At 39.7% G+C, this 18585-nt stretch overlaps 1 protein-coding gene across 2 annotated transcripts; it reads left to right on the top strand.

Annotated features, from left to right (window-relative positions):
- The first annotated feature begins 200 nt into the window (after positions 1 to 200).
- LOC131147853 (protein DETOXIFICATION 42) lies at positions 201 to 13302 on the top strand. Of its 2 annotated transcripts, XM_058097472.1 has the most exons (14): positions 201 to 347; positions 1017 to 1145; positions 1437 to 1558; positions 1946 to 2155; positions 2237 to 2427; positions 3148 to 3283; positions 3490 to 3586; positions 3726 to 3826; positions 5276 to 5439; positions 11873 to 11944; positions 12033 to 12149; positions 12248 to 12343; positions 12581 to 12702; positions 12914 to 13302. In XM_058097472.1, the coding sequence occupies exons 2-14, from the start codon at positions 1069 to 1071 to the stop codon at positions 12954 to 12956; spliced, it is 1548 nt and encodes a 515-aa protein (XP_057953455.1). In that variant the 5' UTR covers positions 201 to 347; positions 1017 to 1068; the 3' UTR covers positions 12957 to 13302. The 2 variants fall into 2 exon arrangements, with proteins under 2 accessions (XP_057953455.1, XP_057953456.1); XM_058097473.1 differs by lacking the exons at positions 11873 to 11944; positions 12033 to 12149; positions 12248 to 12343 and having other exon boundaries at positions 206 to 347.
- Positions 13303 to 18585: the final 5283 nt, after the last annotated feature.

Genomic DNA, 18585 nt, shown 5'->3' with positions numbered 1-18585 from the left:
AAAGCAAAGTATAAATGGACCCTACATCAAAATGAGCCCCACTAAAGTTATTTTTCTTCCCAAAATACCCTCAAATTTTACTCTTAAAGCAAGGAGTCAAATAAAATAAAATAAAAATTTTATTCACATTAGCAAAAGGGTTACGTGTCAGTCACCCTTTTATTCGTCTTCTTTATTAATGCGAAATTTTCTGGAACGGAAAGGCCCTGTTCTGTGTCACCTTCACTCGCCTTCTAACCAGAAAGTGCAAATCAACGTCTAAAGTACCAACATCTCCTCAATCCTACCTCACAGCGTCCTTGTATTTTCTTCCTTCTTTGTTCCTGGTGCAAAATAAGTTCTTGCAGGTTAGTTGTCGAGCATTGCAAATTTCTCTGGACTCGACTCATTTGAACTTCCGGGAGAGGCAGTTCCTTTTCTTATGACTTTGCAATTTAAGCTTTTCCTTTTGTGGGTTTCAAGTTTGAAGTAACTTTTTTTACGTTCTTTGAATTTTTCTAAGCTGTTCTTTTTATGGGTTTTGAGGTTTCAAAGCTGATATTTTCTCATGTACGACTTTTATGAGTTACTGAGTCTATTTGCAGACTATATCTTTTTATGAGTTTTGGGTTTTGAAGTTTCTGAGCTTGTAACTACTTTGAAGTTTCCAATTTGAAAGAGAAAAAAAAGTCATTAACTTGCCCAGTTTGCAGTCATGAAAGCGAGATGATGCACTCAACTTTTCTCCTCTGCCATTGAATATTATTCTTTTGTTTGATTGATGTTGGAGTTCCAAAGGTAGCGGAAGTCTGAATTACAAGTTTGGCTTTTGACCACAAACGTCTTTTGTTTTTTTTTTTTTTTTTTTGCTTTAAACATAAATTTGGTGGTTCTTAGTTCTCATAGTGTTGTCGCTGTTCTTAATTTGCAATTAATATTTGGTTTTGATGATGATGAAATTTGCAGGCAATGGGCTCCATTTGTGAAAATTTGTGTTTTCTTATAGTACCATTAGCTTGACTGAGTTCAGTTTACAGGACACGGCCAGCGTTGGAGCTGTGATTTGTGGGCAAAGGTGATTTGGTAATCATGGTAGAGGAAAATGGTTCATATTTACCAAGGGAGAAGGGAAGAATTCCCCTGTTCATATTTCTTAAGGATGCAAGGTACTATTTAACTTTTCTCACGTTGCAATTCTTATTATTGTAGAAATGCTTACTTAAATGCCGGTATGATGAATGAATCATAAAGTGGTTAGTGACTGCATACTTGTCACTAATCAATTTTGGCTTCTGCTTTTTCTTATGTACTTTGCATATGTACTATTTAGATGTCCTGGCTGCTTGTTAACTTACTCCAATAGTGGCCCTAATCTATTTAGAGTTGCCATTATTCACTAACAACAGTGATTTCTTAAGAGTGCCATTATCTATCTGCCCCTTTAATTCTATGAGCAGAGTCGTTTTCAAGCTGGATGAACTTGGGTTAGAAATAGCCAGGATTGCTCTCCCCACTGCATTAGCTTTGACAGCTGATCCTATTGCTTCTCTGGTTGACACAGCATTCATTGGTCAAATTGGTAATCTTCACTTTCTATTTCCCATTGATCTAGCATATGTTCTGCAAAATCTAGTGTCAAGTTTGGTAGCTGATATGAAAGTGAAAATTGTTGCAAAACTTCTAAGTTCTTATGTTGCTTTGTGTTAGTATTCCTGGTTGAGAGTGCAGTTGTTTTGCGTGGCTAGCCTTCTTTGCTTTGTCTAAGTTTGATTAAGGACATTTTTGGAACTAAAATACGTTTTCAGCCTGATCATGGTCCACCTATCCCCAACTATTTGTTGTCATCTGTGTTTTGATTCCACAGTTGATTCCTTTAAAAGTTTCACTCAGTATTTTTTTTAGCCATAATATTTTTCAAAGGATCTAATCTTCTTAGCATCGAAATTTCTATCTTTTATCTAAACAGGTCCAGTAGAACTTGCTGCTGTAGGAGTTTCTATAGCTGTGTTTAATCAAGCATCAAGGATTGCAATATTCCCACTTGTAAGTGTCACAACCTCTTTTGTTGCTGAGGAAGATACTGTTGGAAGAGTTAGCCCAGAAGCGCAAGAGTGTGAATGCTTGGAAATGGGTTCAACCGTTGGTACTGAAAGTAAAGAGTTGATACCAAAGAATGGTATCCACTTTTGGCTCATACTGGTTCCTGAATACTATTATTCCTTAACATCAAATAATTCTTTCATATTTTCTTTAGCAGACTCCGGTGAAAGGACATGCAATTCAAGGTCATTTGGTTGCACAATTGATATGCCTAATGCTCAGAACAAAAGAAGAAATATCCCATCAGCCTCAGCAGCACTGGTTATCGGTGGCATTCTTGGCCTAATCCAAGCTGTAGTTCTCATTTTTGGAGCAAAGCCTATATTAAATTTCATGGGGGTCCATTCAGTGAGTGCCTTTCTTGGTAAAACAAGGAGAGACTCTTGAATTTTTGTACTTATTTTTTCCTTTTCCAGCTTTTTCCTTCCATTCATTCCTCTTACATAAAGTTGTCAAATCTTACTAAGAGATCTTAAAAACGTTGGATCTCTCCTTAAATTTTTTGGTGAAATAACAAAAAATATGGAGCATGATATAAATTACTTTGGAAGAAACATTAAACCAATCAGATTGAGGTCTCACACTACTCTTTAAGGTTATTCAAGCCCTCTATGGCTTAGCAAATCCTAGAAATTGGTGGAACAGAAACACTTTTGTTAAATCATCTGTCTCAAACCACTCCTGCAAAAATGGATGAGCCCAGAGCTTGCCCAAAGAAACACACTTCTTTGAAAGTTAAAAATCCCTAGAATTATCTTAGTGTGTTAGTACCCTTTTGTGTGAGTTACATGCGTTTGCACATAAAAATCACGTCCAAGCTGGACCTATTTACGGTCATATAAAACATCCATGAATCATGAACACATGAATGATAATGAACCTTGAAGGATACTTGCAGATATGCATGTACATGTACATAAGCCAATGAATCATCCAAGATGCATCTCATTTTTTGAAAATCACTTCAAATTCCAAGATGTGTGCATGATTCAATGACTGCATTATTATCTTTAATATTTAAATGCACCAATGCTTAGCAACCATTAACCAAAGTTTATATTTCTACAGGATTCCCCTATGCTATCTCCTGCACAACAGTACTTGACATTGAGATCATTTGGTGCTCCTGCAGTTCTTCTTTCCTTGGCCATGCAAGGGGTATTCCGTGGATTTAAGGATACAAAAACTCCTCTGTATGCCACTGGTCAGTAAAGCATCATGGATGTGTGTGTGTGTGTGTGTGTGTGTGCGTGTGAGAGAGAGAGAGAGAGATAGAGAGAGAGAGATGTGAAGTGAATAATTCAGATAATGTTCTAACTTTTTCTGTTTCACAAATAATTGAAGTATCTCTTTTATTTGGGTTCATACCTTCATTTAGGTAATACGTGTGTTTTATCTGATTTAATGTAGTGGCAGGAGATATAGCAAACATAATTTTGGATCCAATACTTATGTTTGTTTTCCATTTGGGAGTCAGTGGTGCAGCTGTTGCCCACGTTATATCTCAGTAAGTTAAACCCAATTGCTGTCCATATGAAGATTTTATTATCTTGCTGTATTGTTTATTTTATCCTACTTAAGACTTATCTAAGCTCCATTTTCAGGAAAATTCTCTGATGCTCGAATCAATTTTATGGCCATTATAGGTACCTGATTTCTGCTATTCTCATGTGGAGATTAATGAAAAAAGTCTATCTCTTACCTCCAAGTATCAAAGATCTGAAATTTGGACAATTTCTTAAAAATGGTGAGTTCTTGATTCAGTTCTGCTTCCATAAAAACTTTACCAGCATTCAACAATTATTTTTATTAGCCACAATGTAGTATGTACTACAGTTTTCCAAATCTAAGTTCTATATTCCTGAGGCACTGAGGCTATACTTTTAGCAAGAAATTTCTGATGTTAACTAAAATATACCTCTATGTAGTCCTTCCTCTAAACTTCAGAAGATAGCATGTTGTCTAGTCACATATAAGTTGTAGCTGTTGTGCCAGGTACTACTACTAGTTAAGTGTGAGGAAAACTCATTGAAGTCATCGCTTTTTTTTTTAATAGCAAAAGAAGAAGTTCATTAATAGATTAAGAATATACAATAAGGGGGATTAAGACATCTCCTTAACAAAATCTTGGACAAACCAGATGAAGATACCCAAAAAATAAGAGACGAGAAATGAAAGGATAACAAAAAAAAAATTCCAGCTAAAGTCATCTCTTATTTTAAGTTGTTGATAAGCAACTGAGGGCCTACGTTATGTTTGTTAATGTTGAATGTAAAACATTTCTGTGGTTTTGTAGAAAAAAACTGCTTAGGTTCTGGTTAGAGAGGCTCCAGTTATGCGAAGTTGGCTGTATAATGTGGAATGAGAATTTTGGGCTGTGTAGAGTTGAGCAGAACCTTTTTGTTTTTTTAAACTTTTGTAATTGGTTATAAGGGTGGTTGAGTTTGAGATGTTGTTAGTAGATTTGGATTACTATGCTTTTGTTTATGGTTCTGTATGTGGGATCTATCTTACGCTGCATTTGGGTGCATGGATTTGGGTCCTTGGATTTGGATTTGGGTGGATTTGGATAAATTTCAATACAATTTTGTATTACATCTTATTCAAATCCATTACAACTCAAATCCAATGTCTTTCCAAACATAGGGTTAATATACTTGTTGTGTGAATGAAGTTTCAAAAAGAGGAAAATTAAATACTAGTTCTAGTAGAAGTTTTCTTTCTGGATTGTTTTTGTTTTCGCTTCTGATGTATGGAGGGATCAAAGTGCTTGGTAGCTACTGCAATACAAACTAATTTTTGGCTCTTTCAATTTTTCATACCCCACAGGTTTTATTCATCTTTTGACAGGTATCTCAAAAAAACTGAAAATAGTATTCTCAACTCTGACTGTACTAAAAACCTCAATAAAAATTCTAACATATATTTATATGAATTAAGTAAGACCTTTGGGGCTCTTCATAATAGTATTTTATCCATTTCAGACATGAAATACCTCCTTACCTCTCAAAAGTTTCTAGAAGTTGACTATGGAAAGGAGATAATCCTTTTATGATTCTGGTTGATTGTCGATGTTTGTATTTTCTTTAGTTATCTTAGTCTGGTGATTCCCACCCTCTTCTCCACCTTTGAATAGGTTAATAACATTTTGTATTGTAGATTAGGACTAATTATCACTTCTCTGCTTGAACTCTAGGTTTTCTACTCTTAATGAGGGTCATCGCTGTGACATTCTGTGTGACCCTGGCTGCATCATTGGCTGCACGGAGGGGTTCGACACCCATGGCTGCATTTCAGGTCTGCTTGCAGATTTGGTTGGCAACATCTCTGCTTGCTGATGGGCTGGCTGTTGCTGGGCAGGTTAGGAGTGCAATAATTTGTGAATACAATTGCTTTAATGATACATATTCAAGTAATCGCTAAATAAAAATCATGAAGTACTTTTCCTTATCTGAGTTTTGAGAGAAAAAATTCATTTTTCCTTTTGAACACCTTGCTCTCAAAAGCAACCATCATTACTTCCTAATAGTAACTGAACCCAACCATCCATATTTCACCGTCTTGTGATAAAAATTTAACTTTCAAGGCAGTAGTTCAACTGTTTTGGAACATATCATTTATTGTAATATTCCAAGATTTTCTCAACCCCTGTTTGCAATTTCAAAATTTGTCATCTATGGTTTATTTAAAAATTTTGTTGATAAATATTTGTCCATTTGTTTTCTTATTCAAAAAAGAAACTACTTTGTTGGAATTAGTGTATTCCCAAGAAGTGGGGTGAATTGGGTATTTAAAACTTTTCTCCTAGGTCAATTCAAATTTCACAAACAGATTACACAAGCCTAGGGTCTTTCTATATAATCATAAACCCAATCAAATATTCAAACAATCAAACACATGTACTGCATATAATAAATCAAACATAAAACATACATGTGCTGAAATTGAAAGTGCGGAAAAATAAAAGCTGCACCAGATATGTTATCAGGGTTCGGCCAATACTGCCTAAATTCCCACCTCAAGCTCACAAGTAAGAGGATTCCACTATGGTTCGCTTAACGGGTGGAGCGGCACCTAATACAACGCCTTAACAAGATGGTGCACCTAGTTTTCTTAACCGGGTCTGAACCAATCCAGAACTTTTCACAAGACAAGTCTCCCTCTTCCGATCACACGTCGGGAATACAATAGATATTCAATTTTTTGTACAAACAAATATGCTTCTTACACTAAGCAGATATGTACCACTACGCACAATCAATTAAGATACTAAGCTCAAGTGAGATTTCATTAACCAATGTGTTAACTCACAACAATACGTGTGTCAATATGTATATGTGAGAGTGAGACCTTTGATTTTAAGATAACATATTTGCAATATGAATATTCAAAGCATCTCTAGAACCGTAAGCAGATATCTCAAAAATATTTTTCAAATATCAAGCACAATGGGTATTAGGGTTTAAGCTTGCTAAAAATGATTTTATCAAAACACAAAGCAAGCTTATGAAACTTGCAATAAGGATGCAAGTTCTTAAGCCAATGAAGAGTTTTTCCCAATCCAATATTTATAAATAAAATACAATGGGAAAAACTTTAAACTACTCTCCAAAAATCAATACACAACAAATGCAAGTGTGAGAGAGAGTTTAGCTTGTAAAAATGAATGTGAAGAACAAAATGATCTCTCTCAAAAATATGTGATTGAATCAGTATGAGAAAGAGATTTTAGCACTCTGTTTGTAAAAGATGGGAGTATGAAAGATTTAACGCAATAAATTTCCAAAGAAAAATTTTGCTAATCTATATGTCAATCTCATACTAATTATGACAAATGAGGGGGTATACATAGAGTTGGGCAAAAATATAACCGTTGGGGACATCAAGAGTATTTTGAAATTTGTTTAATTGAGTTTAATGAAAATTAACCTTGATTTACTGCGATAAAAATTTTACCAACCCGAGAGGTTTGATCGACCATATTCAAGGTTCGGTTGACCATATTATTGAGTTCGATCAACCGTGGCGATTTTGAACTGGAGATATGGTCGACCGTCTCAAGGAGATTTCGAATTCTTCATAAGTTCAGTCGACCAAGGCAAGTTCGGTTAACCATTTTCTAAGGTTCGGTCGACCAAGTCAGTTTTGAACTAATGGTTTGGTCGACCAAGTTGTTGGAGGTCAGATACATGTCAGTTCGGTCGACCGTGGAAGGCACATTCATTTCAGAACGATCAACCGTGAAGTCAACATATTGACTTCTGGTCAATTCGGTCGACCAAAGCTTTTGTACTACTTAGGGTTCGGTCGATCAAGACTGCCTACAATGTGCATTTAAGTCCTGATTTGGTTTCTGTGCTTCATCAATCCAGTGTAAATAAACATAAGGCATTTTAGGCTATATGATTGATGATTCCTATGGTCATTCTAAGGTTTCTTGAGCATATACACTCTATCATGCATGACATGCAAATATTACAGACCATTATTACAAACTCAAAAACTAAATGCAATTACAATAAAAACAAATGTCTTCAGTCTCCTTGCTCTTCTCTTTATGGAGTATGTCAGGTGTATGTGTATTATCCATCTTGGCCTCTATTCTCCTGTCCCTTATGTGTAATCTTAATTATGAACTTGTTGACATACTAAATACACACATAAGTTCTGTTGGGGGTGGATCTATAAGCAACAATCACACACGAAGAATAAACACAAATACATCCACACTGGAACACTGAAAATTACGTGGTTCAGTCGAATCGACCTACGTCCACGGAGCACACACCACTGCACTATACTGGGAGAAAAAATTACAAAGAGGAGCCACTGTTCAACTCTCTCTGTCTCTCTCTTCTCTCTCTCTTACTGCAACTCTCTGCACACACTCTCACTTCGCGCAGGTTACACTTACACCACTCACAGCTCACTGCAACACTGCATACACAGCTCACACTACACACCCATTCACTGCACACACAACAAGCCCATATATACACAAGGGAGAGCAAAAAAATTCAAAGGGCAGTGGCTAAATGTCAGCATAGCCGGCAGAGTAGGTGGAGGGCTGCTGGTCTTCATTTCAACATAGGCTGCATGGGGAGGTGCTACTGCCGACGGTTCCACACCAGCAATCCCAACAATCTCCCACTTGGAGACAGAGGCAGCATCTCAACCAGTGTATAGACGAATGATGTGCTCATGTCTGTCTTTAAGCATGAAGACCAATTGAAATTCAGCACAACTTCAGCTTTTCTGTAGTCACCATCTTCCTGTCTACTTGATTTCTGCAGACTAATTTGATGGCTATCATCTTCACAACTTCACAACTGGTGTAAAAATGCCGGTGTAGTCAATCCCTTCCTTCTACTCAAAGGCTTTAACTACCAACTGAGGCTTGTACCTTCTGGAACCGTCATGCTCCTCTTCAATTCTGTACACCCACTTGTTGTGAAGGCCTTTGGACAACTTCCACGTTCTGTTGAAGATGAGGGACTTCATCTCATCCTTCATCGCAAGCTCCCACTTGCTCGTATCTGCCACCTAACATGCTTCATCATAGCATTCGGGCTCTCTTCCATCTGTAGGAAGTAAGTAATCAATATACCTTCTGTCTGGTATATGGGACCGAGTAGATTTCCTAAGCTCCGGAGTTGGAGTAGGAGACGGTGGTGCGACGATCTACTCCACTGGTTCCTCCACCTGAGGATTCTCGATATTCTGCTGATGTGTCTAAACACATTCTGAGTGGACCAGTTCTAGTCCCTTTTTCTTTGGGGCATGGGTGTTTATTTGGAAACTAACCTTCTTCTGTTTCCTGACTATATAATCCTCACACATGTCAATCTGCACTGACTGTAGACCACTCAATTTTTCCTTTGAGTGCATCACCCCGAGTCCCTTCTCGCACATGTGACCAAGTCGTTGGTGTTAGATGTTGCTGTCATCATTTCTTGCAGCAACTGAAATAGACATGGAGGCATTGGAGGTTAAAAAAAGTGTTCCGCTTTTCTTACCTCGCGCAATCGTTAGTACACCCTTTGAAACTTTCCATTCATCGCCAATGAATTTCGTCGTGTATCCCTCATCTGCCAGCTGACCAACTGAGATCAAATTCTTTCTCAGGTCTGGAATATACCTGACATCCTTCAGCTTCCATACTAACCCGTTTATATTGATCTTCACAACTCCCTTGCCGGTTACGTCACAAGGTTGATCGTTGCCAAGGTACACCTTACCAAAATTACCTTGTGTGTACTCCTCTAGGCAATCTCTACAGCATGTGGCATGAAATGAGGCTCCGGAGTTTAAGACCCAAGACTCCTGCTTGCTTTCAAAAGAGCAGATCAACATTTCATCATTCTCGGAAGCAATATTTGCTTCTTTCTTTGCCCTCGTATCGAATTCTTTCTTCTGACTCTTGCACTAGTTCTTGTAATGACCAGTCTTTCCACAGTTTCAGCACTCAATAACTTTTGTGCTCTGGGAACCTGTGTCCTGAGTACCTCTGGGATTTCTAGATTTAGACCGTCTGGGCCTAGATCTGCCTCGGTTGTTTGATCGTCCATGCCTGTTTCCTCTGCCTCGACCCCTCGTGTTCAAGGCTGAACTCGAAGTGGAGCCATGGTTCGACTGCATTCTTATTTCCTCCGTCAAAATCATGCTGACGACTTCATCGTATACAAGCTTCGATTTTCCTGCGGAGCTACTGATGGCAGTAACAACACCATTCCAACTTTCAGGCAACTGACTGAGAATCAATAAGGCCCGAATCTCATTATCAAACGTTATCCCGACTGAGGTGAGTTGATCCGACAACTCGTTGAAATTATTCAAATGCCTACTGAAACTTTCACCTGCAGACATGTTCATCGTAAACAATCTTTTCATGAGATGTACCTTGTTTTCGGCTGAAAGCTGTTCGTACATATTAGAGAGCGCATCCATCAGAGACTTGGTGGATGTTATATGCTTAATATTGAACGCTACAGACTTTGACAAAGTCATTCTAATGGCTCCAAGGGCTTTTCGGTCAAGCAACTCCCACTCGCTCTCCTTCATAGATTTTGGCTTCTCCATCAGTGGTAAGTGCAACTCCTTACCAAACAAATAGTCCTCGATCTGCATTTTCCAGAAATCGAAGTTCATGCCGTCAAACATCTCGATCCGAGAACTCTTTTCGTTCGACATCTCGATTCACTGATCTAGAGACGGAATTAACTCAAACAGACAGCATGGTTGGATCCGAAACGGCCGAAAACCCTAGAAATGACTTAAGTTGCTCGAAAAACGGACCCAAAATGGCTTCGAAAAGCCCGGTCAAACCTGGTCAACTTTAATGAAATATTCCTCTCATGGACGGAATATTCCCTGGTGCCGTTAACTGCACCGTTTGCTAACGTGGCACCACGGTCCCCCTACTGATGTGGCACGGGCCCACCTCCTGTGGGGCCCACTTGCTGACGTGTCCTGGGGCCCACCTGCTGACGTGGATGATGTGGACTGCTAACGTGTCGCCAGGCCCCTGCTGACGTGGCCTCTGCCTGTGCGGCTGACACAGCACTGACGTGGCGCGCTGACGTGGAAATGCTGGCTAACGTGGCCCGCTGACGTCAGCGTCTTCAACCTCCGATTCGTGCGCCGGACGTTCGCCGGCGCGTAGGCGTACATGAGGACACCTTCTGTTCTGTTGCCGGTGCGTAAGGGCGCGTGACAACACGGTCTTTACGTCGGTTGTGCGTGCGGCTTCGTCCGAGCTCCGGTTACAGCCGTTGGCTTCGTCTCGGCGAGAGGAGTTCGATGGTAGCCTCAAAATTAAATTTTGAGCTATTGGACAGAGGCTCAAAATCCGGGAATTTTTCTCCGATCTGGCAATTCTACTCCAACCAAATTCTGATACCAATTGTTGGGGGTAGATCTATGAGCAAAAATCACGCACGAAGAATAAACACAAATACATCCGCACTGGAACACCGGAAATTACGTGGTTCGGTCGAATCGACCTACGTCCACGGAGCACACACCATTGCACTATACTGGGAGAAAAAATTACAAGGAGGAGCCACTGTTCAACTCTCTCTGTCTCTCTCTTCTCTCTCTCTTACTGCAACTCTCTGCACACACTCTCACTTCGCGCAGGTTACACTTACACCACTCACAGCTCACTGCAACACTGCATACACAGCTCACACTACACACCCATTCACTACACACACAACAAGCCCATATATACACAAGGGAGAGCAAAAAAATTCAAAGGGCGGTGGCTAAATGTCAGCATAGCCAGCAGAGTAGGTGGAGGGCTGCTAGTCTTCATTTCAACATAGGCTGCATAGGGAGGTGCTGCTGCCAACAGTTCCACACCAGCAATCCCAACAAGTTCACTGTGTTTCGTCAGCATCAAAACAGAGATCGGACTCAAAAAGTCAACATACTTTACTTTTACTAAATTTACACTAGTACCTACATTTTTTGAACTTTCAGTTCCAAATCATTTTCCACATTTTTTTCATTTTCCTTTGAACTAGAATTTGAAATTAGAACGCAAGAATTATTGTAGAGTTATCATGCTTTTATTTGAGGACATACATAAATCTGACTAATTGCTGTTGAGATTCTCCCCATTGTATTGTTTATTTCTGTATCTACAATAATAAAGTATGGGGAATGGGGTAATGCAAGAGAAAGCAACTCTTTTTTGGCAAAGGAAAAAATTCTTTAGAAACTAAGGGGGTCACTGTATTTCCTTTGCTCCTTTTTTTTAACAGTATATAGATATTTCTTATCCCTTCAGGCAATTCTTGCAAGTGCATTTGCTAAGAAGGACTACAACAGGGTGACTGCAACAGCATCTCGAGTACTGCAGGCATGAAAAATATTCCATGAAAGAATGCTCACATCTTTGAAATCTAATATGATCGTCCTTAAGAGTTTTTGGTTGATCTATATTGCAGTTAGGACTGGTTCTTGGTTTGCTACTCGCAATCATACTCGGTACTGGACTGCATTTTGGAGCAAGATTATTTACAAGTGATGCCAATGTCCTGCACCTAATCAGTATAGGCATCCCGGTAACTCCTCTTGTTTGAAAACAAGCTAAGAGAATTGCACTCAACTTGTTCAACACCGCATTTATTCCTGAACTAAATACTTCTTTTCCTCATATCAGTTTGTTGCAGCAACTCAACCAATAAACTCCCTGGCCTTTGTTTTTGATGGCATCAATTTTGGAGCCTCTGATTTTGCATATTCTGCCTACTCCATGGCAAGTATATATCCTTTTAACCTCATACACTCGGAGCCCTTTTCACTTCATTGATAGGATTTTTTACTAGTAAAAAGGCTTTCGTAGTAGAAGTTCAACTTTTTGAGGCTGACATGCTATCTATTTGTTTTTTCCCTTTTCCAGTCCTGTAAGCTTTTGACAATCAGAAAATGCATGATGTGCATCATAATAGATTTTCTCATATCTAAAAAAACTTTAAATTCTTCTTTACTTCAGGTTCTGGTGGCCATGGTTAGTATTTTGTGTTTGTTCATTCTCTCATCCCATTATGGTTTTTTCGGAATCTGGGCTGCTCTGAGCATCTATATGAGTTTACGATCAATTGCGGGCTTTTGGAGGTAATTGCCTAATCTGTTTGGTCATTCCCACTGCACTTCAGAGCAGCTAGCTTCTCAAACAGCTGAATGTAGAAAACCCCATGGATGCAATCTGAATACCTTTGGGAATGACAGTCTATAGTTAATATTCATAAATAAATTAAAAAATATATATTTATGTGCGAACCCATTTCGAAGACATTTTTAACAATCTGATCGTATAATATTGCAGGATTGGGACTGGAAGCGGACCATGGTCCTTTCTCAGGAGCTAAATGTGTGCTTTGATTGTGGCTGCAGCATCACTCCCCCAGACTTTCATGTGCAGCTGTTTGTTTTCATTATTTTCTGTTCATGGGAACTTTCTTTTCTTTTTCTTAGGAAAATACCAAGAGCTAAAAGAAACTGCACAGCACATATCATGGAAGACTGTTATATAAGGTAGCATTCTTCTTGCTGTCTTCTCAAGTTGTATGCTTCAGGTAATGTAGCGTTTATGTATGTACAAGAAATTCATAGGCTGTTTGTTGCACCCAATATGGGGCGAGAGAGAGAGAGAGTCCCCTGGCTTGTAATGAACTTCAAGAATCTGCAATCCTATAATTAGTTGAAAAGAGTACAGTAAAGGATCTCAGTCTGTGCATAAGGTTTTCGTTTGCTGTATACTTTTATTAATATATGTTTTATTCTTTATTTTGTATGATTGTGCCACTTAAATCTTTAATGAGGAGATCCTACCAGACAATAAAGTTAGGAATGTAAATTGTTCCATCAAGAGTATGATCTAAGAAAGAAGGTGGGAGCCTAAAAAAATTGAGAGAAGATAATTGTAGATAACTATTGACAAGTTTAAATATAGTATAGGTGAACAAACTTTAAGGTGAATAAACTTTTAAAAAGCTGCATTTCTAATATGCTTTGAAGTTATTAGACGATTTTTAATGTCATTCTTCTTAGATAGCGATTCGGAATTAGAATGACTACCCCTTTTTTTAATACCTTATCAAAAGGAATAGCAGTGGGTGCAGATTGTGTGCATTGTTTGACAAGTTTAAAAGTTCTTGTGTTTTAGTTTTTTAAATAATAATAATAATAATAATAATAATAATAACTGCATTATTATTTATAATACTACATTTTTAAAAAAAATCAATAGTAGTTGGCGTTCAAAAAATTATACAAATTCTGCATTCAGGAGCATGGAATTTAGATGCTAAATTTAAATCTAGTATTAAATTATTTTTAATTTTTTAAAATTTATTTAAATTTAAATTTAAGTTTTAAAATTCAATCTTTGGCATAAGTGTAAGATGGGAAGTTGTCGGTAAAACAGGAGCCAGTTCTTACACTCAGGCTTGGGATAGGTCATAGGTTGAACCCACTTCTTCAACCCACTTGACTTCCATATATAACTGAAATACAAATACTTAACGGTCGTTAACGGCTATGTTCTTTTCAAGGGTAAGGATTTCTCAAGCCTTAATGGACATTTCTTCATACTCAAACGTCCAAGAACTTCCTCTTACCCAAGAAAACGTCAAATCAAACACCCAAGAGATTGGAATTCAGTCATCGAACACCACACAAAACAGAAAAATGATGATGCAATTCTCACTTCATATACCCAAATGGAAGCTTTGGGCGATTTAGCCAACGCTTCCACTTTGCCTCTGATCCTCAAAAGCACGTGCAAGGGTAAAAGCCGTTGAAAGAGGCAAGAAACCCATTCTATTGTTTGAATCACAAATTTTATCATGGGTGTTAAGAAGCGCGGTTTATGTTTGATGAAATGACTGACAGAGATGCAATGCTGTGGAATGCATGGATGCTGGGTGTTCTTGGCATGCGGAATGAACGGTTATTGCTCGAGGAATGGACTACTTGACTTGGATCCCCATGTGGGTCCTACTTTAAAACCAATATTTGACCTAAGAATTTGACATCTTGTGTTTGATCTGATGATTCAAGGAACACTGACTTGAAATGCAAATATTTTGTGGGTGTTTTGATGTTTGGGTTCTGATGCAAGTTCTGAATCATTTTTGTGTAAATGCTCATGGGTCCTTGTTCAAGCTCATATCCTTTTAGTAGAGTTTCTGAAATCTGATTAGTATCAATATCCCTATCTAGGAGGATACTAAAGAATTTTTTTTTCTTGAAGGAGTGGTAGATTGATGGGCTCAAGGCTGAAAATGAGTACTTTGTGTTGGGAAGTGATCCACGAGCAATAATCGCACAAGCAAAATTACGCAACAAAAAAACGAGACCAGATTTACGTGGTTCGGTCCACTGTGACCTACATCCACGGGAGCACACAAAATCCACTATAACCACTGGGAGAATTATACAAGAAGAAGGAGGAGGCTACTGCCCTCAACTCCTCTCTCACTCTCTGTACAAGGATTCACTCTACCTCACACATAGCACACCACACCTCTTACAACGCACAGCTCTCAGCTGTCACACAATACAGCTCTCTGCATGCACACAACACAGCCCAAAGCCCACACACTTCAACTCTGCACTCACACACAATTACACACAGATATACACACATATGGGAAGGGGATAGTCAAACAAGGCAGCTGCAAAGTCAACATGGTAGGAAGAGTTTGGTGGTTGTCCGTCTCCAACGTCAACGATTGCGGCTGGGTGGTGCAGCTGTCGACACCAATACAAGCCACACCCTAACAATCTCCACCTTTATGAGTATCAACTCCCAAGTCTACAGCTCCACCTTGATACGAACTCGATCAAGGCAAGTCTTCAGAACTTAGTTCAAACGTCTGAACCATGTAAAGAGTACCGCCTTCTTCATATACAAACCGAACTCATATGTTCGTTCCTAGCGACGTGCAGCTATCATCATTTGAGGTCAAACCACCAACCACTGTGGTTCCCATCAACTGATATAACCCATGAGACTCCTTCCCAATAAATATTATTGAGTCACGTCAGGTCACCTCCATAACTCCGCCTGCGACATAGATTTAACAATCCTTAAAATCCAACCAACTAAGGGAGATCAAATTTCTTCGCATCCTTGGAACGAAGTTTACGTCATCCAAAGTACAAACCGCTCCAACTGTTGGGACCCTATGAGCATCCAGAAGAAAATGACACCAAAAATTTTACGTGGTTCAGTCAAGAACGACCTACGTCCACGGAGCACACGCCAACTATTCAATAACTCGCCGGAAAATGTTACAATTCTCTCTCTCTCTCTCTCTTCCTCCCTTCTTCCTCACAGCTCTCTCTGCACTCTCTGTGCTCTCTCTGCACTATGTTGTGTTGTTATATTATATCACTTTCCACGGCCTCTTTATATAGGCTTGGATTTTACATGATAATCAATACAATTTAATCACAAATTGGAAGTTAAAAGAATAGATTAAATGGAGAATAAATTCCACCGCATGAAATTAAAATTCACCACGTGTTTTCTGACTCGGCAATGCCACGTCTCCAGCTGTGTTTCTGGCTCCATCTCTAACAATCTCCCACTTGGAGACAGAGACACCTCCTCAACCAAAGTATCATAAATAAATGATGTGCTCATAATATGTGTCTTCAAGCATGAAGACCAACTGAAGTTGAACACAACTTCAACTTCTCTGTAGTCGCCACCTTCCTGTCTGCTCGATTCTTGCGGACTAATCTAATGGTTGTCTTCACAATTGGTGTAAAAATGCCGGTGTAGTCAATCCCTTCCTTCTGTTCGAAGTCTTTGACTACCAACTGAGGCTTGTACCTTCTGGAGCCGTCATGCTTCTCTTCGATTTTGTACACCCACTTGTTATGAAGGCCTTTGGGCAACTTCCATGTTCTGTTGGAGGTGAGGGACTTCATCTCATCCTTCATCGCAAGCTCCCACTTGCTCGTATCTGCCACCTAACATGCTTTATCGTAGTATTCGGGCACTCCTCCATCTATAGGAAGTAAGTAATCAATATACCTTCTGTCTGATATATGGGACCAAGTAGATCTCCTAAGCTCCGGAACTAGAGTAGGAGATGGTGGTGCGATGATCTGCTCCACTGGTTCCTCCACCTGAGGATTCTCGGTATTCTACTAATGTGTCCTAACACATTCATGGGTGTTTATCTGGAAACTAAACCTCTTCTGTTTCCTAACTATACAATCCTCACACATGTCAACCTGCACTAACTGTAGACCACTCAATTTTTCCTTTGAGTGTTTCACCCTGAGTCCCTTCTCGCTCATGTGACCAAGTCGTTGGTGCCAGATGTTGCTGTCGCCATTTCCTGCAGCAACTAAAATAAACATAGAGGCATTGGAGGTTACAAAAAGTGTTCCGCTTTTCTTACCTCGCACAATCGTTAGTACACCCTTTGAGACTTTCCATTCATCGCCAATGAATTTCGTCGTGTATCCCTCATTTTCCAGCTAACCAACTAAGATCAAATTATTTCTTAGGTCTGGAATATACCTGACATTCTTCAGTTTCCATACTGACCCGTTTATACTAATCTTCACAACTCCCTTACTGATTACGTCGCAAGGTTGATCGTTGCCATAGTACACTTTACCAAAATTACCTGGTGTGTACTCCTCTAGGCAATCTCTGCACCATGTGGCATGAAATGAGGCTCCAGAGTCTATGACCCAAGACTCCTGCTTGCTCTCCAAAGAGCAGATTAACATCTCATCATTCTCGGAAGCAATATTTGCTTCTGTCTTTACCCTCATCTTGAATTCTTTCTTCTGACTCCTGCACTGGTTCCTGTAATGACCAGTCTTTCCACAGTTCCAACACTCAATAACTTTAGTGTTCTGGGAACCTGTGTCCTGAGTACCTCTGGGATTTCTGGATTGAGACCACCTGGGCCTAAATCTGCCGCGGTTGTTTGATCGTCCATGCCTGTTTCCTCTGCCTCGATTCTCCATGTTCAAGGCTGAACTCGAATTGGAGCTACGGTTTGGCTGCATTCTTATTTCCTCCATCAAAATCATGCTGACGACCTCATCGTATACAAACTTCGATTTTCCTGTAGAGCTACTAATGGCAGTGACGACACCATTCCAATTTTCAGGCAACTGACTGAGAATCAGTAGAGCCCGAATCTCATTATCAAACGTTATCCCGACTGAGGCGAGTTGATCAGACAACTCATTGAAGTTATTCAGATGCCTGCTAAAACTCTCACCTGCAGACATGCTCATCGTAAATAGTCTTTTCATGAGATGTACCTTATTTTCGGCTGAAGGCTGCTCGTACATATTTGAAAGCGCATCCATCAAAGACTTGGTGGATGTTATATGCTTGATATTGAACGCCACAGATTTCGATAACATCATTCTGATGGCTCCGAGGGCTTTTCGATCAAGCAACTCCCACTCGTCCTCGTTCATGGATGTTGGCTTACCCTTCAACGGTAAGTGCAATTCCTTCCCAAACAAATAGTCTTCTATCTACATCTTCCAGAAATCGAAATTGTTCCCGTTGAACATTTCGATTTTTGAGCTCTTTTCATTCGACATCTCGATTTGCTAATCTAGAGATGGAATTAGCTCAAATGGATAGCACGGATTGATCTGGAACGATCGAAAACCCTAGAAATGGTTTGATTCGCTCAAAAAACGGACCCAAAACGACCCCGAAAAGCTCAATCAAAGTTTTCAGTCAAACCTGGTCAAACTGCTGACGTGTTAGTGGGACCCACTTGATGACATGGCAGTGGCCTACTGAGGTGGCGCCTCTACCACGTGGCACTCCTGTTGACGTGGCCCTGCTGGCGCGTGCGCGGTATGCGCGCTAACGTGGCGTTGAGGTCAGACCCGGATCAGTAACCGGATCTCGGGTTCACCCGGATCTGAGTCACCTATAGGGTTGCGTCGGGTTCTCTTCAGGTCGGGTGTAGGCGGAATGGGCGAAGAAGACTC

This window comes from Malania oleifera, chromosome 2, assembly GCF_029873635.1.
Source record: "Malania oleifera isolate guangnan ecotype guangnan chromosome 2, ASM2987363v1, whole genome shotgun sequence".
NCBI lineage: Eukaryota > Viridiplantae > Streptophyta > Magnoliopsida > Santalales > Ximeniaceae > Malania > Malania oleifera.
The sequence above is the reverse complement of the archived record's forward strand: the minus strand, read 5'-3'. Positions and strand labels throughout refer to the sequence as shown.